At 46.2% G+C, this 17,962-nt stretch overlaps 1 protein-coding gene across 1 annotated transcript in view; it reads right to left on the bottom strand.

The window, feature by feature from the left end:
• Positions 1-17,498, bottom strand: part of VWA1 (von Willebrand factor A domain containing 1) — a 36,683-nt gene extending 19,185 nt beyond the window's left edge. The window contains exon 1 of the mRNA XM_083513081.1: positions 17,098-17,498. Within this exon, the coding sequence (XP_083369207.1) occupies positions 17,098-17,167 (70 nt within the window). The 5' untranslated portion in view covers positions 17,168-17,498. The remainder of the gene's footprint in view (positions 1-17,097) is intronic.
• Positions 17,499-17,962: the final 464 nt, after the last annotated feature.

The raw sequence follows: 17,962 nt of genomic DNA, 5'->3' as shown, positions 1-17,962 counted from the left end.
CTCTAATCTTACTAGGGAGTAAGAGCTGTTGAGATCAAAGGGGCTTACATCAGACTAAACATGCGCAGGGCCTTTGACCTGCTTGAGCAACGAATCTTAAATTTTGCACATTGGATTTTGGGCCTCAAATCAAACCTTTTCCCTCACCCACTCAATCCAAAGTTCTGTTAGGGATTGGAAAAAAAATATCCAACCATCTGAGGTTCCCGGTTGCCTCAATTCATGCATTAAATGTAATACAATCTTTCATCATTGCTGTTGCAAAGTGGTCTGCCTGGGTCAAATTGTTCCCAGCAACACTGGCTTTGGGATATAGTGATAATGGAGCAAATGACGCATAATTTTAGATTTCAACAAGGTCTGGAACCTCCAGACACTTTTAAAATATGACTGCTTTATCACATATAGAGCGGAACCGCCGTTTTCAAGGCAGCCCCCGTCGCAAGTCTGGAAAATCTGGAACTGTACTCAATCAAATAGCACAAATATTCCTTCTTTATTCTTTATTCTTTAATTGCTCAGACTCCATTACTTAACCCATGTTGAAACTGCACTTGTTATACGTGCATATTTTTTTGGGTTTGGTCTTTAGATTTTCATCTCTTGTTGTAATTGTTCTCTCTGTCTTACGTATGTGCAGTGGTACCTCAGATTACATACGCTTCAGGTTACAGACTCTGCTAACCCAGAAATAGTGCTTCAGGTTAAGAACTTTGCTTCAGGATGAGAACAGAAATCGTGCTCCAGCGGCACAGTGGCAGCTGGAGGCCCCATTAGCTAAAGTGGTGCTTCAGGTTAAGAACAGTTTCAGGTTAAAAATGGACCTCTGGAATGAATTAAGTACTTAACCCGAGGTATCACTGTACATCATAAAATGAAATAAAAAATATTCCCCTCCCAAGAAAAGTCACTCCCAGCTGCAGTGATTGGATGTTTTGTGGCTGCTGTGATTCCTTACCTGTGACCTGGTCTTTCCTTCCCCCCTTAGAGAACCAGCCAGGCTCCCCATCCCATCTGCCTTTTCCCCCTTGGACATATTGCCATTCCAGGCAACGTTAACTCCTTCCCCGCCACAACATACTCTCCGACTGTTTATGGGGGGAATTATTGTTTCTGAGTGGGGAACCTCCAGGCCCTGGAGGGCACAGTGTGGTCCTCCAGGCCTCTCTGCCTGGCCATTCAAGACCTTTCCCTGGCCACGCCCCTCCCCAAGCCATATCCCACTTCTGACACCATGTGGCATCAACAGAGAGTCAGGACACTGCATTGGGAGAGAGAAAATCTCTTAAGCCTCAGCCCAATAAGCCAGAAAGTCCCGTCAAGAGTTTTCCCTCATGAAAGCTCTCAGGGATAGAAAGTGGGGCAAAGCGGGGGACAAAGTCTCTCTCCTCTCCAACTCTCACCCTTGAAACAGGGGTGGAGGACCTTCTGACAGGCTGGGGTCCACATTCCCTTCTGGGCAAGCTTCTGGGGACCATATGGTGGCAGTGGGCAGGGTCAGGGGTCAAAATGGGCAGAGCAATGCGAGGGATTTGGGGCATAATATCCAACTCTCATCTTGGGAGAGGTTATGGAAAGCTGATTTAAAATTCTCGGCATGCTGTACGTTGAAAGAAAATTATATGAAAATGATGTACCGTTGGTATCTAACTCCTAGTAAGTTAGCAAAAATGTCTAAGACTAAGACTACAAATATCTGCGGGAAATGTAAAGAAAAAGAAGGCACCTTTTAGCATATGTGGTGGATGTGTAAAAGCATTCTGGGAAATGATATATAATGAATTGCAATGCGCAATTCATACTGCAATGCGCTCTACGTGGGGCTACCTTTGAAGGTGACCCGGAAACTACAACTAATCCAGAATGTGGCAGCTAGACTGGTGACTGGGAGTGGCCGCCAGGACCACATAACACTAGTCTTGAAAGACCTACATTGGCTCCCAGTACGTTTCCGAGCACAATTCAAAGTGTTGGCATTGACCTTTAAAGCCCTAAACGGCCTTGGCCGTTCTGCCCGGACGCTGAGGTCCAGTGTCGAGGGCCTTCTGGCGGTTCCCTCATTGTGAGAAGCAAAGCTACAGGGAACCAGGCAGAGGGCCTTCTTGGTAGTGGTGCCCACCCTGTGGAACACCCTCCCATCAGATGTCAAAGAGATAAACAACTACCTGATTATTATTATTATTATTGGAAAGAAAATGTTTAAAATAACTTTTATAAAACAGCAACATAGTGGCTTTTTTATTAGGAATTGTAAGTGCTGAAATTCCAAGAGAGCAGAAAAGACTTTTTATGTATGCAACGATAGCTTAATGGATGTTATTAGCCCAGAAATGAAAGGAAGATAAAGTCCCTACCAGAGAAGAATGGCAAATTAAATTGATGGACTATGCCAAGATGGCAAAACTGACCGGAAAGCTCGGGAACCAGGAAGACCAAAACTTTAATAAGGAATGGGAAAAAATTATAATTTACCCTAAAGACCACTGTAAGCAGATGAAAACACTAGCATACTGCAACAACATTTGTAATGTAACAAGAAATATGGACATAGTGGAGTTATAAAAAAATTGGATTATTGAAAAAAGATGCAGCAGAAAAGGTTTAACAACAGAATCCATGGAGGGGAAGGTGGGAAGTCCAGAGTTTCGGAGGAATCATTTAACTGTGGATATGTTGTGGTGTGATTATAATTTTCAATATGTACAACCAAATAATTTTTTTTTAAAAATCGAACAAAATAGGTGGAGCAATGAATGCAAATTTTACCTTTGCCCTCTAGGCTGGTTTCTTCAGCCATACTCACCCCTCTCTATCCAGGAGGATAGAGACATGACTAGAGTTCACCAGGCAGGTGGAAAAAAACTTGAGAGAGGGTACAAAATGGGATTTGGGTGTGACCTGGGGAGAGTTCTGAGGGCCTGATCGAGGGACTTGGAAGGGCCACTTTTGGCCCCACAGGACTGAAGTTTCCCACCTCTGATAAATATCTATTATTCAAAATAAAAATAGTATTACGAAAAAAGGGACACACATATCCAGCACGTGTCTTCTCACAAGGAAATGGATCTGGTATAGCCTCATGGAGAACCATGCAGAACAATATAGCTCTCATGACTTAGCCAACAGTGAGGCCTTGTCAATGAATAACAGACAGAGTCTGAAGGAAGTCGTGTCCACAGGTGCCTTGCTTTTACTAATCCCTTTCCTCCTCTGTGCTAGACAATCGTGCCTGGAAGCCATGAAAGGCAATTTAAGTCTCCAGCCATAAACTTCCTGGCATATATCCTGTCACATACTCTGCCGGAGGCAAGAAATTTGCTGGGCCACAGACTGTCCCGAGCTGGGAATATGTTCCCTCAGCCTACGTGTCAACAGGAGAGAAGAAGCTAAAGTCAATTTGCTCCAGTTGTAAGCGGGGTTTGCTGCGGGATATGGGAAAACCTACTCCCAAATTATATTTGCCAGAGAAGGGGTAGTGTCACCAACATTTGGGGGGTAGTTCTAATAATACCGTGAATTGTTTTCTGCAGCTTAAAAACACAAATAAATACCGTATTTTTTGCACCATAACACTCACTTTTTTCCTCCTAGAAAGTAAGGGGAAATGTCTGTGCGTGTTATGGAGCGAATGCCTGCGGGTCGCGGGGGGGATCTGCTGCAACCTCCTCCGTGGTTACAAAGCATGGATCCACATGGATCCTCAGGATTTTTGCATTGGGCTACTCCAAACTCACTGTCTGTGATCACATGTCTGTGGCCACAGCATGAACCACAAAAATCATATATCCACTATTTCGTTTAGAATATTTTTTTTCTTGTTTTCCTCCTCTAAAAAACTACGTGCGTGTTATGGTCTGGTGCGTGTTATAGAGCGAAAAATACGGTACATTATTCCACCTTCTGCCAGTTGAACCCCTTTCACTCCACCCAGGGAATATTTTGGAAATGCTGCTTTAGATTATGGGTGGGCAACTTTGTTTTCTGTTGGGGACCACATGTCAACAGTGTGAGAAACTCAGATATATAAGCTAAGCACCAAATGGCTCCTTAAACTAGGGTTACAGTCGCCAAACTGGAATAATATCTAGTTGCCATTTTGGAGCCAGACAGCTTGAGAGTCGTATTTTTTCAATATGACTTTTGGGTTCCTGAAATCCGTTCTGAGTGTGCAGATAAAATATCATGGGGAGAATACTATAGGATGTGTTGTTAGTGTGTGAAAACAGTCAAGATCCAAGGACCCCCAGGCATACGTCTCCAGATGGTGAAGACATCAGACTGCATCCTGGGGTTGCAAGTGGCCAATAGCCAGGCTCAAAATGCGCCTGGAGCCTGGCGAATTTCGAACATTGCATGCCAACTGTGAGAGTCAAAATACCAGAGTCAAAAGAGGATTCTCTTAGATTTTGCTTGAGTTTTCTAAGGAGAAATAGAAATACAGTGGTACCTTGGTTGACGAACTTAATCCGTTCTGGAAGTCCGTTCTTAAACTGAAACCATTCTTAAACCGAGGCGTGCTTTCCCTAATGAGGTCTCCTGCCACCGGTGCCCTTCCACCGTTCGGATTCCATTCTTAGTCTGAGGTAAAGTTCGCAAACCGGGACACTACTTCTGGTTTTGCAGAGTTCGTAAACTGAATAGTTCGTAAACAGGGCTGTTCTTAAACCAAGGTACCACTGTAATATGTACAGAAATGCATATACTAGGGTAAAGTGTGTAGGGAGACGTCTATACTAGAAAAAAATAGATTGCAAAAATGAGCCTGTTAGAAGAAACTGCACAGAAGAATTTGGGGGTAGATGCTCAGTGTTTGAGCATCTGCTCAGCATGCAGAGAGTGCCGGGTTCAAGTCACAGTATCTCCAGCTAGAACCAGGAATGTTCCCTGTCTGAAACCCTGGACAGTTGCTACTGGTCAGTGTAGAACAGGGTTTCCCAACCCCTGGGAATCTCCTGCTGTTTTTGGACCAATACTCCCATCATCCCTAGCTAGCAGGACCAGTCATCAGGGATGATGGGAATTGTAGTCCAAAAGCAGGTGGAGATCCAAGTTGGGGAAACCGTGGTGTAGATAATACTGAATCAAATGGATCCAATGGTCTGGCTCAGTATAAGGCAGCTTCTTAAGCATATCGGAAGAAATTCACACTCAAATGCTGCAGCATTTTTATGAGGACTTTTCAGAAAAATTGCAAGCTGGTGTGCAAAATGGAACTTAGAACTGGAAGAACGAAAAGCCCAGAAACACACACACACACACACACACACACACACACACACACGGATAGATTCGCCCCTCACTAGGAGATGGAGAGAAGGAAAACAGGGATATTGTTTCAGCGCTGGCCTTGCAACTGACTCAGGTTTACCACGCCAAGAATGTGTGTGCTGGGAGGAGGAAGATGAAGGAAACTGACCACAGTTGTTAAATGGATGGTTGGTCATATGCAGCTGTAAAGAAAACCTCAGACTCTCTCGGGGACCTTAAATTACATTTGGTGGAGAAACTACGAGAGGGAAAAATGCTCCTGAAGAAAAGGGGAAAGAGAAATGCAATCTACCCTTCAACCTTTCACAAGTGGAAGCAGTTGGTGACCCTCTTGGGACACCGTCCACTGTTACGTCACATGTCCATGGTGGGAGGGGCCTGAGGCAAAAGTTGGTGGAGCAACTACAAATGCAACTTTTTTTTTTGTACAAGGGATGAAAGGATCTTTTGGCTTCAGTTCTCCCACTTTCTAATTTTCTTCCAATCTTAAATTCAGTTCTCCATATTCCTACAGCAATTTTCATGCAGATTTTGCCCAATGAACACATTTTTAGAGGCGGCTTTGATTCACGTACACCTTTTTGCAAGCAATTCCCCTGATAGAATTCACTTCTCTCTGTTATTTTCACTAATATCTTCATAATTCTGCACAGCTTCCCTTGATAGATGCACCTTTAGAAATGTTGTTTGGTTGGAGAATTGGGTCGCAAAATTCAGATGAGTGAGAATTTCGAAGGAGGGCTGTGCATATATTATTCCGGAAAGTGTGAATTTGAGAGATTCGGTTTTCAGTGTGAACGGAACTGAATTTATTCTCCGCCCTTGCCTTGTATGGTAGATCATGCTAAAGTCAGAATCTGCTACACAACTTCTCGTGCACACAAACATTATTCCATCCTTCGTACTAGCAAGCGAGGGACTTTGTGGTTCAAAAGACATTCCAGCCAGGTGGAAAGCACTTAGGGAGACTGGCAAGGAGCATCGCTTGTGGGGAGCCCCAAGATCTGGAAAGAGAGGCCGGGGGGTGCCTCCAATTCCTGAGTCCCAAATTCCATTCCCCTGCACCACCCATTGCTGAAAGTTTGACCCAATTTGCAACCTGCTTGCATTCCCTGCCTGCCCAGCCACCCCAATCTTTCTTCAGACTGTGTGACTGACCTTTCAAAGATAAGATCTCTCTGCTTTCTTGTGGGGCTGCCTTGAAAAGTAGCCTGGAAATGTCAACTTGGTCAAGAATGCAGCCAGCACGTTGTTACATGAGGTCCAAAGATCAAATCGCATTGCCCTGGTCTTACAAGATCTGCATTTGCTAGCTATCAGTTTGCCAGCAAAATTTAAAGTGCTGGTTTAAATTTGCAATCCTTTGCATGTTTAGAATGTGGCGATACCAGCAGCTATTCCATCAAGCATGGCAGCAGAGGAAATATAGGGAAACAGGCCCTGTTCATCTGTTCTACTTAAGAGACCAGCAATGGCTTTGCTCTCTTTCCAGTTTCATAAGAACATATGACGAGCCCTGCTGGATCAAGACATGAATCCTGTTCTCACAGTGGCCAACCAAATAATGATGATGATGATGATAATTTATTTATATCCCGCCCTCCCCAGCTGAAGCCGGGCTCAGAGCGGCTAACAACAATAAAAGTAACGTAATTTACATAAAATCACCATCAATTAATTGAAATGCATTCTAAAATCAACTCATTCTAAAATCAAATTCATGGCAACCATTGGGCTAGAGTTCTGTGAGGATTACCGAAGGAGGGGGTCAGACTGTGCCTTGGCCAAAGGCCTGGTGGAACAGCTCTGTCTTCCAGGCCCTGCGGAAAGATGTCAAGTCCTACAGGGCCCTAGTCTCTTGTGACAGAGCATTCCACCAAATTGGGGCCACGGCCGAAAAAGCCCTGGCTCTGGTTGAGGCCAGCCTAACCTCCCTGTGGCCCGGGATCTCCAAGATGTTTTTATTTGAAGACCGTAAGGTCCTCCGTGGGACATACCAGGAGAGGCGGTCCCGTAGGTATGAGGGTCCTAGGCCATAGAGGGTTTTAAATGTTAAAACCAGCACCTTAAACCTGATCCTGTACTCCACCGGGAACCAGTGCAGCTGGTATAGCACTGGGTGAATGCGATCCCACAGCAAGGACCCTGTAAGGAGTCTCGCCGCAGCATTCTGCACCCGCTGGAGTTTCTGGGTCAGTCTCAAGGGCGGCCCCACATAATCTCCAACCAAGCCCCAACCAAGCAGGGTCCAAGCAATGTTGGAGGCAGTGGTTTGTGTCCAATGAATGCTAGCCCTACCCAGAGCAGACTTGCTGAATGCAGGCGAAACCAGCTAGAGCAAATTCTCCTCCAAAGAGATTCTCTGCAGGTTCTGCAGCTCTAATCTACAGAGGAACCTGGGGTCTACAGTGGTACCTCAGGTTACATACGCTTCAGGTTACAGACTGCGCTAACCCAGAAATAGTACCTCGGGTTAAGAACTTTGCTTCAGGATGAGAACAGAAATCGTGCTCCGTTGGCGTGGCAGCAGCGGGAGGCCCCACTAGCTAAAGTGGTGCTTCAGGTTAAGAACTGTTTCAGGTTAAGAACGGACTTCTGGAACGAATTAAGTTCTTAACCCGAGGTACCACTGTAATGAGCATTGAGGTCCCAAATCATCTGGAAGCTGCCAGGATCACAAAGACTGCTCTAGGTGAAGAGCTTGAGGTTGGAATAAAGAAAAGCCCATTCACAGAATCACAGAATCATGGAGTTGGAAGATACACCAAGGGTCATCTAGTCCAACCCCCTGTGATGCAGGAATCGCAGTTAAAGAATCGCTGACAGGTGGCCCTACAACCTCTGTTAAAATAGCTCCGATAGAGGAGCGTTCACCAGCGTCCAAAGAAATCTGCTCCACTGTTGAGCAGCTTTCACCACCAGAAGGTTCTTCCTAATACTCGACCCAAAAACACAGCTGTCTTGGGATCACTGCAATGCCGTTCCTCACCCCACCCCGGTTAATGGCACACCCTCCTCAGGCAATGGAAGCTGCCCCACCTAGCTGTTTAATTAACCTCTTTCCAGGTTGGGTCTCTTAATCATCAAAGGATGGGGAGGAAGGCATACCAGCTACATGACAAAGCACCGCAGGGAGCAGCAGGGATAGTAGGATGAGGAAGAACAGAAAACAAACTGCCTGATATCCCATCATGGAACCTCAGAAGGTGCTGTTTCTTCCTTGCCTCGGGCTATCGCAGCCACCTCTGCCTGCTGGAAGGCAGAGTCTGTTTGAAGCGGCAACTTGAACACAATTCAAACTTGTGTTCTGTCAGAGGGAAGAGGAACCTCAGGCCACGTTTGGCCCTCCAGGGCTTTCTGTCTGGCCCTCAGGACTCTCCCCGTGGCACACCGCTTACGGTACTGCCTTGCTTCCCCGCTTGAGGGCTTGGGACATGTCCTTAAACTCTACGAATGCCTCTTGCTTGCTTGCAAGGATAGAAAGAGGGGTGCGTAGAAACCAGCCTTCATTGACATTTACTGTCCCGCCCACTTGTTCCTCTGGCCCCGCCCACCAGTGGTGAATGGCCCCTGGAAGGTTGTCTGGAAGGGAATACGGCCCCCTGTCTACAAAAAGGTGGCCCACTCCTGTTCTGTCATATCCAAAGCTACCTCAAACCTCCATCACCTCCCTGATCAATACAATGACATGCTTTAAAAACCAGGACGGATGAAAGATCGTTTGACCAATTCTGCAAGGCTTAGTGGGTTAATTGATTCATCTACTGAACGAAGGTGTCTGTGGGTTAACAGGGCAAGTCGTAGCCAACGTCACACAGATAGCTCAGTATTGTCGACACGGACAGGCAGGAGCTCTTTGGACGTTGAGAGAGGGGACCATTCCTAGTCCCTACCTGGAGATGGCAGAGATTGAACCCGCGCCCTTCTGCATGCAAAGCAGATGCACTGCAGCTGATGCAGTGGTACATCTGTCCATGTAAACATGCTGTAAGCAAAACAGACCCCAGTTGGGGGAGATGAGCTGTTCTGTGGCTCCAGTAGGGAGAGTTTCCTTTTCCTTTCTTTTTTATAGGGTTCGAAGCCCAGACTTGCTGACTAGAAGCTGCTATACGGGCCTAATTTGGGGATATTCTGGAGGATGAAAAGCCCACTTCATTAATGTCTTGGCTTTCCATCTCCCAGCTTTATGATTCCAGGTTGCTGGCTGCCAATTAAACCGTCACATTCCCCATAATAATATAGAGAGGGGGCAAAGCGGTCTCTTGCTCTGTGAAGTGCGCCTGGAGCCAATTGGCTCTTGGTGTTTTTTGGAGCTGTGCTTTACGATCCCAGTCCTGGAGTTCAGCCTTGCCAGAAGGAACGGTCGGGTTTTCCAAAAAGCCCCCCAAACAGAAGCAGCCGGGTCTGTTCTAATGATGCTTGATGCTGACAACTATCTCAGAGCAGAGCCAGATCTGATCTGATGCTGCCAGCTGATCTGAAAGAGCGAGGCGGATGGAACAATAATTTATCTACTTGTGGGCCTCCCTGCTGCGATGCGTGGCAAAAGCGGCCGAGATCAAGCAGAGGAAAGCAAAGAGGATGAAAAGTGCACCTCTGGCTGTGAGCCAGGTATGGCTAAATAGATCCTGCATGTTCAAAAGCAGCCTATCTCTGAATACCGATTGCTGGAGAACAACAGCAGGAGAGGGTGGCTGCCTTCGTGGCCTCTTTCGTGGAAGCCACTGTGGGAAACAGGACACTGGGAGGAAATGGAGACTTGCTCTGATCCAGCAGGACTTTTGTTCAGTGACATAGCGTGGGTTGCCAGTGCCCGGGGAAAGACAAGCTGCAGACATCCAGGCACCCATCGAAGCTCAATTAGACACGGAGGGCTGTACTCATCCTTTGTTTTCTCATTTCTGCTGGTCAGGATATCCCTCTCCCCACCAATCCCCTCACACTACTGCAATTCTCAGAGGGATTGATTGCTAAGCCACTCTGGGAATTGTAGCTCTAAGAACTCTCAGCATCCTTAACAAACTACAGTTCCCAGGATTCTTTGGGGGGAAGCCATGACTCTTCATAGTGGTATGATACCACTTTAAAAGTGGACCTTAGGCTGGTGGCTTCTCTAGCTGACATCCAGACACAACATTAGCTGAAGGAATGTGTTGCTTTTCCCTGTAATCTTTTTAATTATTATTTTTATTATTACATTTTCATCCTGCCTTTCGTCCAAGCAGCTCAAGGGTGGTGTGCATGGTTCCCACCACTCCCCCATTTTATCCTCACAACAACCCTGTGAGGTAGTTTAGGCTGAGAGATAGCGACTGGCCTGAGGTCATCCAGCTAGGCGGGGGATTTGAACCCAGGACTTAGTCCAGCACTATAAACCACCATGCCACAGAAATAGTCCTGAGGAAATCTGAGCAGATCTCTCTACCTGCCAGGGAGACACAATATCAACTGTCTCCATGACCTGCTGCCTGCCTTTCAAGCATGTGGGAAGAAGTGCAGACAAGAGGAGAGGCAATATTTGTTGTGACCATGTAAAGGAAACGAAGAGTTAAATTCAACCCTCTTCATCCACCCACCCCATAGTCCTGAGGGTGCTCAGGCTTCCCCAGCAGCTGAAGTTTACATAACAAAAACCCTACAGTCAGTTCCACTCACATAAGTGCCACGCTGAGTAATTTTGTAGCTGCTGCTACAGAAGTCTTGTTCAGCCCTTAGAGTTTTGGTGCAGCAACTCAGTTTTGTCTCTCTCCCTCTCTCTGTATGTGTAATGTACTTCTGCTGCCGGGCTAAGGGTTTCTGTTGCAAAACACAGCTGCATCAGCCCAGTGCTCTGTGTTTCCATAATAGCAGGCAAATGGGTGGCAGAGGGCAATCAACAATGCAACAGCAATGTGGGCAGCCAGAGGCGGGAGGAATCCCGGCACAGCGCCAGAGCTGTGTGTTCCATCCCCTCTTGGGTGTCAGAAAACAAGCACAGAAGCAGCTCAGTTTACGAGGCTAATAATAATAATAATAATAATAATAATAATAATAATAATAATATATTATTTCTACCGCACCCATCCGGCTAGGTCTCCCCAGCCACTCTGGGCAGCTCCCAACAGAATCTTAAAAACACAATAAAACATCAAACATTAAAAGCTTCCCTAAACAGGGCTGCCTTCAGATGTCTTCTAAAAGTCAGATAGTTGTTTACTTCCTTGACATCTGATGGGAGGGCGTTCCACAGGGTGGGCGTCACAACCAAGAAGGCCCTCTGCCTGGTTCCCTGTAATGTCACTTCTTGCAGTAAGGGAACCGCCAGAAGGCCCTTGGCGCTGGACGTCAGTGTCCAGGCAGAACGATGGGGGTGGAGACGCTCCTTCAGGTATACTGGGCCAAGGCCGTTTAGGGCTTTAAAGGTCAGTACCAACACTTTGAATTGTGGTCGGAAACGTACTGGGAGCCAATGTAGGTCTTTCAAAACCAGTGTTATATGGTCTTAGCAGCCACTCCCAGTCACCAGTCTAGCTGCCGCATTCTGGATTAGTTGTAGTTTCCGGGTCACCTTCAAAGGTAGCCCCATGTAGAGCGCGTTGCAGTAGTCCAAGTGGGAAATAACCAGAGAATGCACCACTCTGGTGAGACAGTCTGCGGGCAGGTAGGGTCTCAGCCAGCGTACCAGATGGAGCTGGTAGACAGCTGCCCTGGACACAGAATTGACCTGCGCCTCCATGGACAGCTGTGAGTCCAAGATGACTCCCAGGCTGCACACCTGGCTCTTCAGGGGCACAGTTATCCCATTCAGAACCAGGGAATCTCCCACGCCTGCTAACCCCCTGTCCCCCCAAAACAGTACTTCTCTCTTGTCAGGATTCAACCCTAACCCTCTGCTCATTCTCTGCTGGCCTTTCCTTGCAACTCAGGCCCAGCACCCAGATGACACCCTCCAGACCTCTCTAGCTGGCCCTCAGGACTCTTCCCCCTCCTCAGGCCTCACCTCTCTAACTGGCCTTGCCCCGGACCCTCCTTGAAGGTTTTTGCCTGGCTGGAATGGGCCCTTGAACTCTTGCTTGGACAGAGAGAGAGGAATGTACAGAGGTAAGAATTTCACAGTTGTTGCTCCGCCCATTTTTGCCTCTGGCCCCACCCACCGCCAGCATGTGGCCCTTGGAAGGTTACCCAGAAGGGAATGTGGCCCTCAGTCTAAGAAAGGTTCCTCATCTGTGGAGTGAAGCTTCATGTTAAGGAAAAACAGGGTATACATAATAAAATGATGATGACTGCAATTCTGGTAAAGCGTTGTCAGGATTTCTTTTCTCTCTGGGCACTGTCTGGGTTATTTAAGTGGTGTTGCTAACAGGAGGAGCCCCCAAGATTTGCAGGAGAGCAGAAAAACCTTTCGGGAACTGTACTCCTCAATATCTGGAATGCACCAGATTGGCAAAGTCTGCTTTAAGTACACAACCGAGTTCCTTGTGATTCACATCACTGGTTGCAAAATAAGTTGTATTTCCACACTGCACAAAAAGGGTCTGGCTGCATATTAGAACCAGTGTTGCGTTGTGTGCAAAACTGGCCTGCCTTGTATCAGGGTCACAATCTCCAGGTCAGTCCCTGATAAATCTGAGGACCTTTCAGACCCCTTTGAAGGATTTTGCTGAGTGATAGAGCCCATGCTTTGGAAAAGGAAGGCCCCAAGGTCAATCCATTCCTTGCTATCTCCAGTTAAATGACCACATGTTTATTTATCAAGAAGTGTTTCCCGGGGTTGAAATCCCCCCAAAGGATGTTACTTTTTTCTGCATGCCACAACAGCTGCGAGAATATTGCTAGCGAAGAATTGGAAGAAACAAGATTTACCAACTATCGAAGGATGGCAGATGAAGATGATGGACTATATGGAACTTGCCGAACTGTCTGGGAGACTCTGAGACCAGAGAGAAGAGACGGTGGAAGAAGATTGGAAGAAGTTTAAAGAATATTTGAAAAAATATGTTAATATTTAAATCTTAGACTAGATTTGGAAGTGGATATAGGCTGTAGTGTTAGAAGTAGAAGATAGTGCATTTTAAAACAGTATTATTTGTAAGTGATAAAATGTGAAGATTTTATGGTAAAAGTAAGCGTGATAAAAAATGGTTTAAAATTATGATATATGTAAACTACTAAAGATGAGGTTAAATGAAAATCAGATGGGGGGACTTGGGGAAGCCCACCTAACAATGTTTAGAAAAAATAAGGATAAGACAAGAATTTGTTTGTACTGTTTGTTTTTCTGTTTGTGTTGTTTAGTTGTGTTATAAAATGAATAAAAAAAATTGGGGGGAGTGTTTCCCAAAGGGGGCAGTACTACCTGCCGGGGGGGGGCAGTGGGGTTATTTAGGGGGCAGCTAAGAGGCAAGTGGGTGGCAGGGGGGCATCGGAGGTGTAAACGACTATCAGACTTTGGAAAGCATGTAACACTGGATCAAGTCCCTCAATTTGGCTGAATTCATTAAACTAAATAGTTTTAATTGGATTCTGAATAAGTGCGCAATTAACTGTGACTGTTTTGAATTTTATTGTGCTGTTATCGTCCTCAGCAGGTTGTCCAAACTGCGATTCTGAATAATGCTTTTTATAGGGTAGGGGCCAGTGAGGATGACTTTCTGGCACCAAGGGGGTGGCGCAGTGGCGTAGCGTGGGTTGTCAGCACCCGGGGCAAGGCAAGTAATTTGCGCCCCCTAACCCATGGATTTGCGCCCCCTTACCCATGGATTTGCGCCCCTTAACCCTAACCCCCAGATGTTGCGCCCGGTGCGGCCGGCCCCCCCTGCACCCCCCATGCTACGCCACTGGGGTGGCGGCCCCAGGACTTTTTGTCAGCCGGAACTCAGAGGAGCTCAGCTCCTGCACCTCTCAGGTGGGCGCCATTGCCATTCCAAAAGAGCAAGGGAGGTGTTCCTGATAAGTTCCAGCACCTCTTTCCCCAGAAAAATAGTGCTGAGTAGCCTCAAAGTGTTTGAGAACCACTGAGGACAAAATGCATAGAATGCCAAATTTAAAAGCTCTCTCTAAATGGTGAGCGTTAGCAGGAACTCTCCTGTCCAACTTTACACGTTCAACAAGTTGTTCTCAATTCCCACCACCACCTGCAAAGTCTCCTTCTTTTTAATTTTTATTACATGGTTACATTATTCTTACATGGGTTGTATCCAATGTCTGAACAAACCCCTCTGAAATCAACAGACTTAAGTGAGTCATGGCTATTAATTCCAATGGGTTTACTCTGACTAGGACCAGAATACAACCCATACTATTTAAAATCAGTTTGAGATCAGTTTCAGTCACATAGAAATCAATGGTCCTTACTAACTAAGGTTCCTTAATTTCAATGAGTCTACTCCCAGCAGGACTAGCATCGGCTATAACCCATTATTATGATTTATATTTATTATTAACAACATTTATTATTATTGATATTATTCTCTTTACGTGTTCAAGCAGTCGTGCATCGCAGGGGGTTGGATTAGGTGAATCTTGGGGTCCCTTCCAACTTTACAATTCTATGATTCTCGATGTCTCCTAATTTATTTTGATTCAATATATCTATAGCTCATCGTTCCTCCAATGAGTGCAAAGCGGTGCCTTGGGTTCTCCCTCTCCCCCATTTTATTCTCACAACAGCCCTGTGGGGAAGACTAGGCTGAGAGATAGTGACTGGCCCAACCTTCCCAGCTGAGTGGGGAATCGAACCCTGGTCTCCCAGGTCCTAGTCCGGCAGTCTAACCTCTACACCACACTGGCTATAATTCCTAGCAGGAACCATCCCAGCAGGGATGTCTTGTTTACCAGTAGCTGTGGTGCTGTCGGTGGTTTACCCGCAAAACAACATGTGGCCATGTCAAATTCCACAGCAGATGGGACTTATCTTCCGGCAGCAAACTGTTTGGCTTGGACTAACTGAAAGGGACTTTGCCAAATGTTCAGAAACTGCCTTATTAGCTTGTTAAAAAGCACCTTAGTGCTTCAGAGCGACCTGTTGACTGAGAATTCAGCCCAATTTGCTTGCACAAAACTTGCCAGCGATTTACTGAGTGTTCATTCCAGATATGTTTGCAGAGGGGTTCAACGGTGTTGCCTTGAGAAACCTTAACGCACATCTCCCCATCACTTTCCTTATTGCAAAAAAATAAATTCAGTTTTGGTGGGGAAATACCAAAGCAACTTTCATGGCACAGCCTAAATTTCCTGAGACGTGATGAAATCACACCTGCAAAATAGCATCAAGTCTCTGGAAGCATCCTTTAGTCTCCCATCAAGACACAACCCTCTTAACAATCACCCACCGAAACAAAGTTGTAAAATACACGTCACTGCATTGGCCTGCATTCCTCTGGTGGTGGGAACCAAGGAAGCAGAGACTGTAAGTTCACTGGGGCAGAGATTTGTTGTTTGTTTGTTTGCCTACGTGACTCTCTGCAACGTTGCGCATGTGGCCGACGCTGTGTAAATAACGGACAGCATCTTTTCATCTCAGTTTCTCTGAGAGCGTTACACTCCTAACTGTGAGCATAGGTGCAGTGAGGGGGGGGGTGCGTTAGGAAAATAAGAAGCTGTCTCAAGAAGAGGCAGTGTGGTGCATTGGTTAGAGTGTCAGACTAGGACCTGGGAGACCAGGGTTCAAATCCCCCCACTAAGCCATGAAGCTCACTGCGGGTAATCTTGGAAGCCAATCACAGACTCTCAGCCCAGCTGACCTCATAGGGTTGTTGTGGGGGACAAATGAGGAGGGGGAGAATTACGTATGCCACTTTGAGCTCCTTGGAGAAAAAGATGGGATATAAATGAAATAAACAAATGCAGTGGTAGCCCGGGTTAAATACTTAATTCGTTCTGGAGGTCCGTACTTAACCTGAAACTGTTCTTAACCTGAAGCACCACTTTAGCTGATGGGGCCTCCCGCTGCCGCCGCGCCACATGAGCACAATTTCTGTTCTCATCCTGAAGCAAAGTTCTTAACCTGAAGCACTATTTCTGGGTTAGCGGAGTCTGTAACCTGAAGCGTATGTAACCTGAAGCGTATGTAACCCGAGGTACCACTGTACAGCACATTGAAAGTTAATGGCTCCCCCCCCCAAAGAATTCTGGGAACTGTAGTTTGTTAAGGGTGCTGGGAATTGCAGTTCTGTTGGGGTGAACTACAATTCCCAGGACCTGGGAGATCAGGGTTCAAATTCCTACTTAGACCTGAAGCTCACTGGAAGCCAGTCACTGCCTCTCAGATGAAACTCCCTCACAGGGTTGTTGCGGGGAATGAATGAGGAGGGGGAATAATCCTGCCATGTTGTAATAACCTGCAGTTTTATAAGAGTATATATTTAAAGTAGAAGAATAAATGAGCAAATTGAGTTAATTTGGATATGCAGAGGATATTAAAAATAAATTTAAGGAACCGCACAAAGAGGGGGAAGGAAGTCAAGTTCTGAAATGCTAAAATGATTGAAAAATTAGTGAAATGTATAAACTTGAAAAGTATAAAAAATTGAAAAATAAAATAAGAGGAGGGGGAAGAACCATGCTTGCCACTTTGATCTCCTTGGAGGAAAAGAGGGTACTGTATATAAATGCAATAAACAAATAAATAATAGAAGTTAAGCACCCTTTCTTTCCCTTGGCATTTCCTAGGAGAGAAAGCGCAGTTGTGTGCGAAAGCAACTCCAGTTAGTATTGACTTTGGAGAACACCCAACGCACCTTTTTCTTTAAAAAAAAAAAAGATAAAGAAGTAAAGACACACAGAGGCAAGAAGCAGCAAAACTCAGAGCTGGAGGAAAACAGACGCTCTCCTAGCCAGCCACTCACTCACCTCTTGGAAGGAGGGTTTGTCCCAGCGCAACATGAAGCCAGAGAAGGAAGAGCAGGGCTCTGGAACTCATAGCAACTCCTGCGAGCGCAGCTACCTTAAACCCAGAACCTTGACGCCGCCGGAGAGACAGAAGGGAAGTCTGGGCGCAGTCATGTTAAGAGGACCACGCAGAGAGAATTCAGATTGGTGCTTGCTGTGCCACTCTCGCCTTGAGCTGAGATGCCCACCCTCCCCAGACTTTGCAAAGAGAGAGAGAGAGAGAGAAGACAAATCTCCCTGCTCTCTTGCGAAATATCCAAGTCAGTTTTTTCCTCCGTCTCTCTCTCCCTCGCTCTCTTCCCCTTTTCTTTTTCCAAGTCGTAAATCCTTTCTGACAGGAGTGGCTTGCAGAACAACACCCCCCCTCCTTCCCCTCTTGTGGGTGCTGCTGACTTTTTTTCTTTTTTAAAAAAAGTTAGGCCAGCCTCCGCGGAATTGCGGACAGCTAAAAAGCAGGCATGGTCAGGCCAGTCCCTCGGGATGCTAGCCTTGGAAAAAAGAAAAAGAGAAAAAGTTCCTGCGCTTTGAGTAGAGTTGCCAACTTCCCCCCTGGATTCTGTAGCTGTGTCTGGAGCAGCGGCTCGATTTGAGGCAATTAATAGGCAATTAATGTCTGTGCTTCAGGGGTTGTTTTAATGTTTTTTTTTGGGGGGGGTACTTAAATTGCATTAGGAAAATCTTTACATTTTTTTAAGTGTCACCTGCTAAATGCTGTAAACCCAGCTGTTGTTCCTCTGCAAGAAAGGTTCACAAATGGTTGCCAACTTTTTCCTCTGGCAAAGCTCCAGTGCCTTTAGCAATTGAAAAAATTGGCAATTGTTGCCTT

Source organism: Podarcis liolepis (genome assembly GCF_965112155.1).
Source record: "Podarcis liolepis genome assembly, chromosome: 7".
NCBI lineage: Eukaryota > Metazoa > Chordata > Lepidosauria > Squamata > Lacertidae > Podarcis > Podarcis liolepis.
This window is presented reverse-complemented; position numbering and strand designations above follow the sequence as displayed.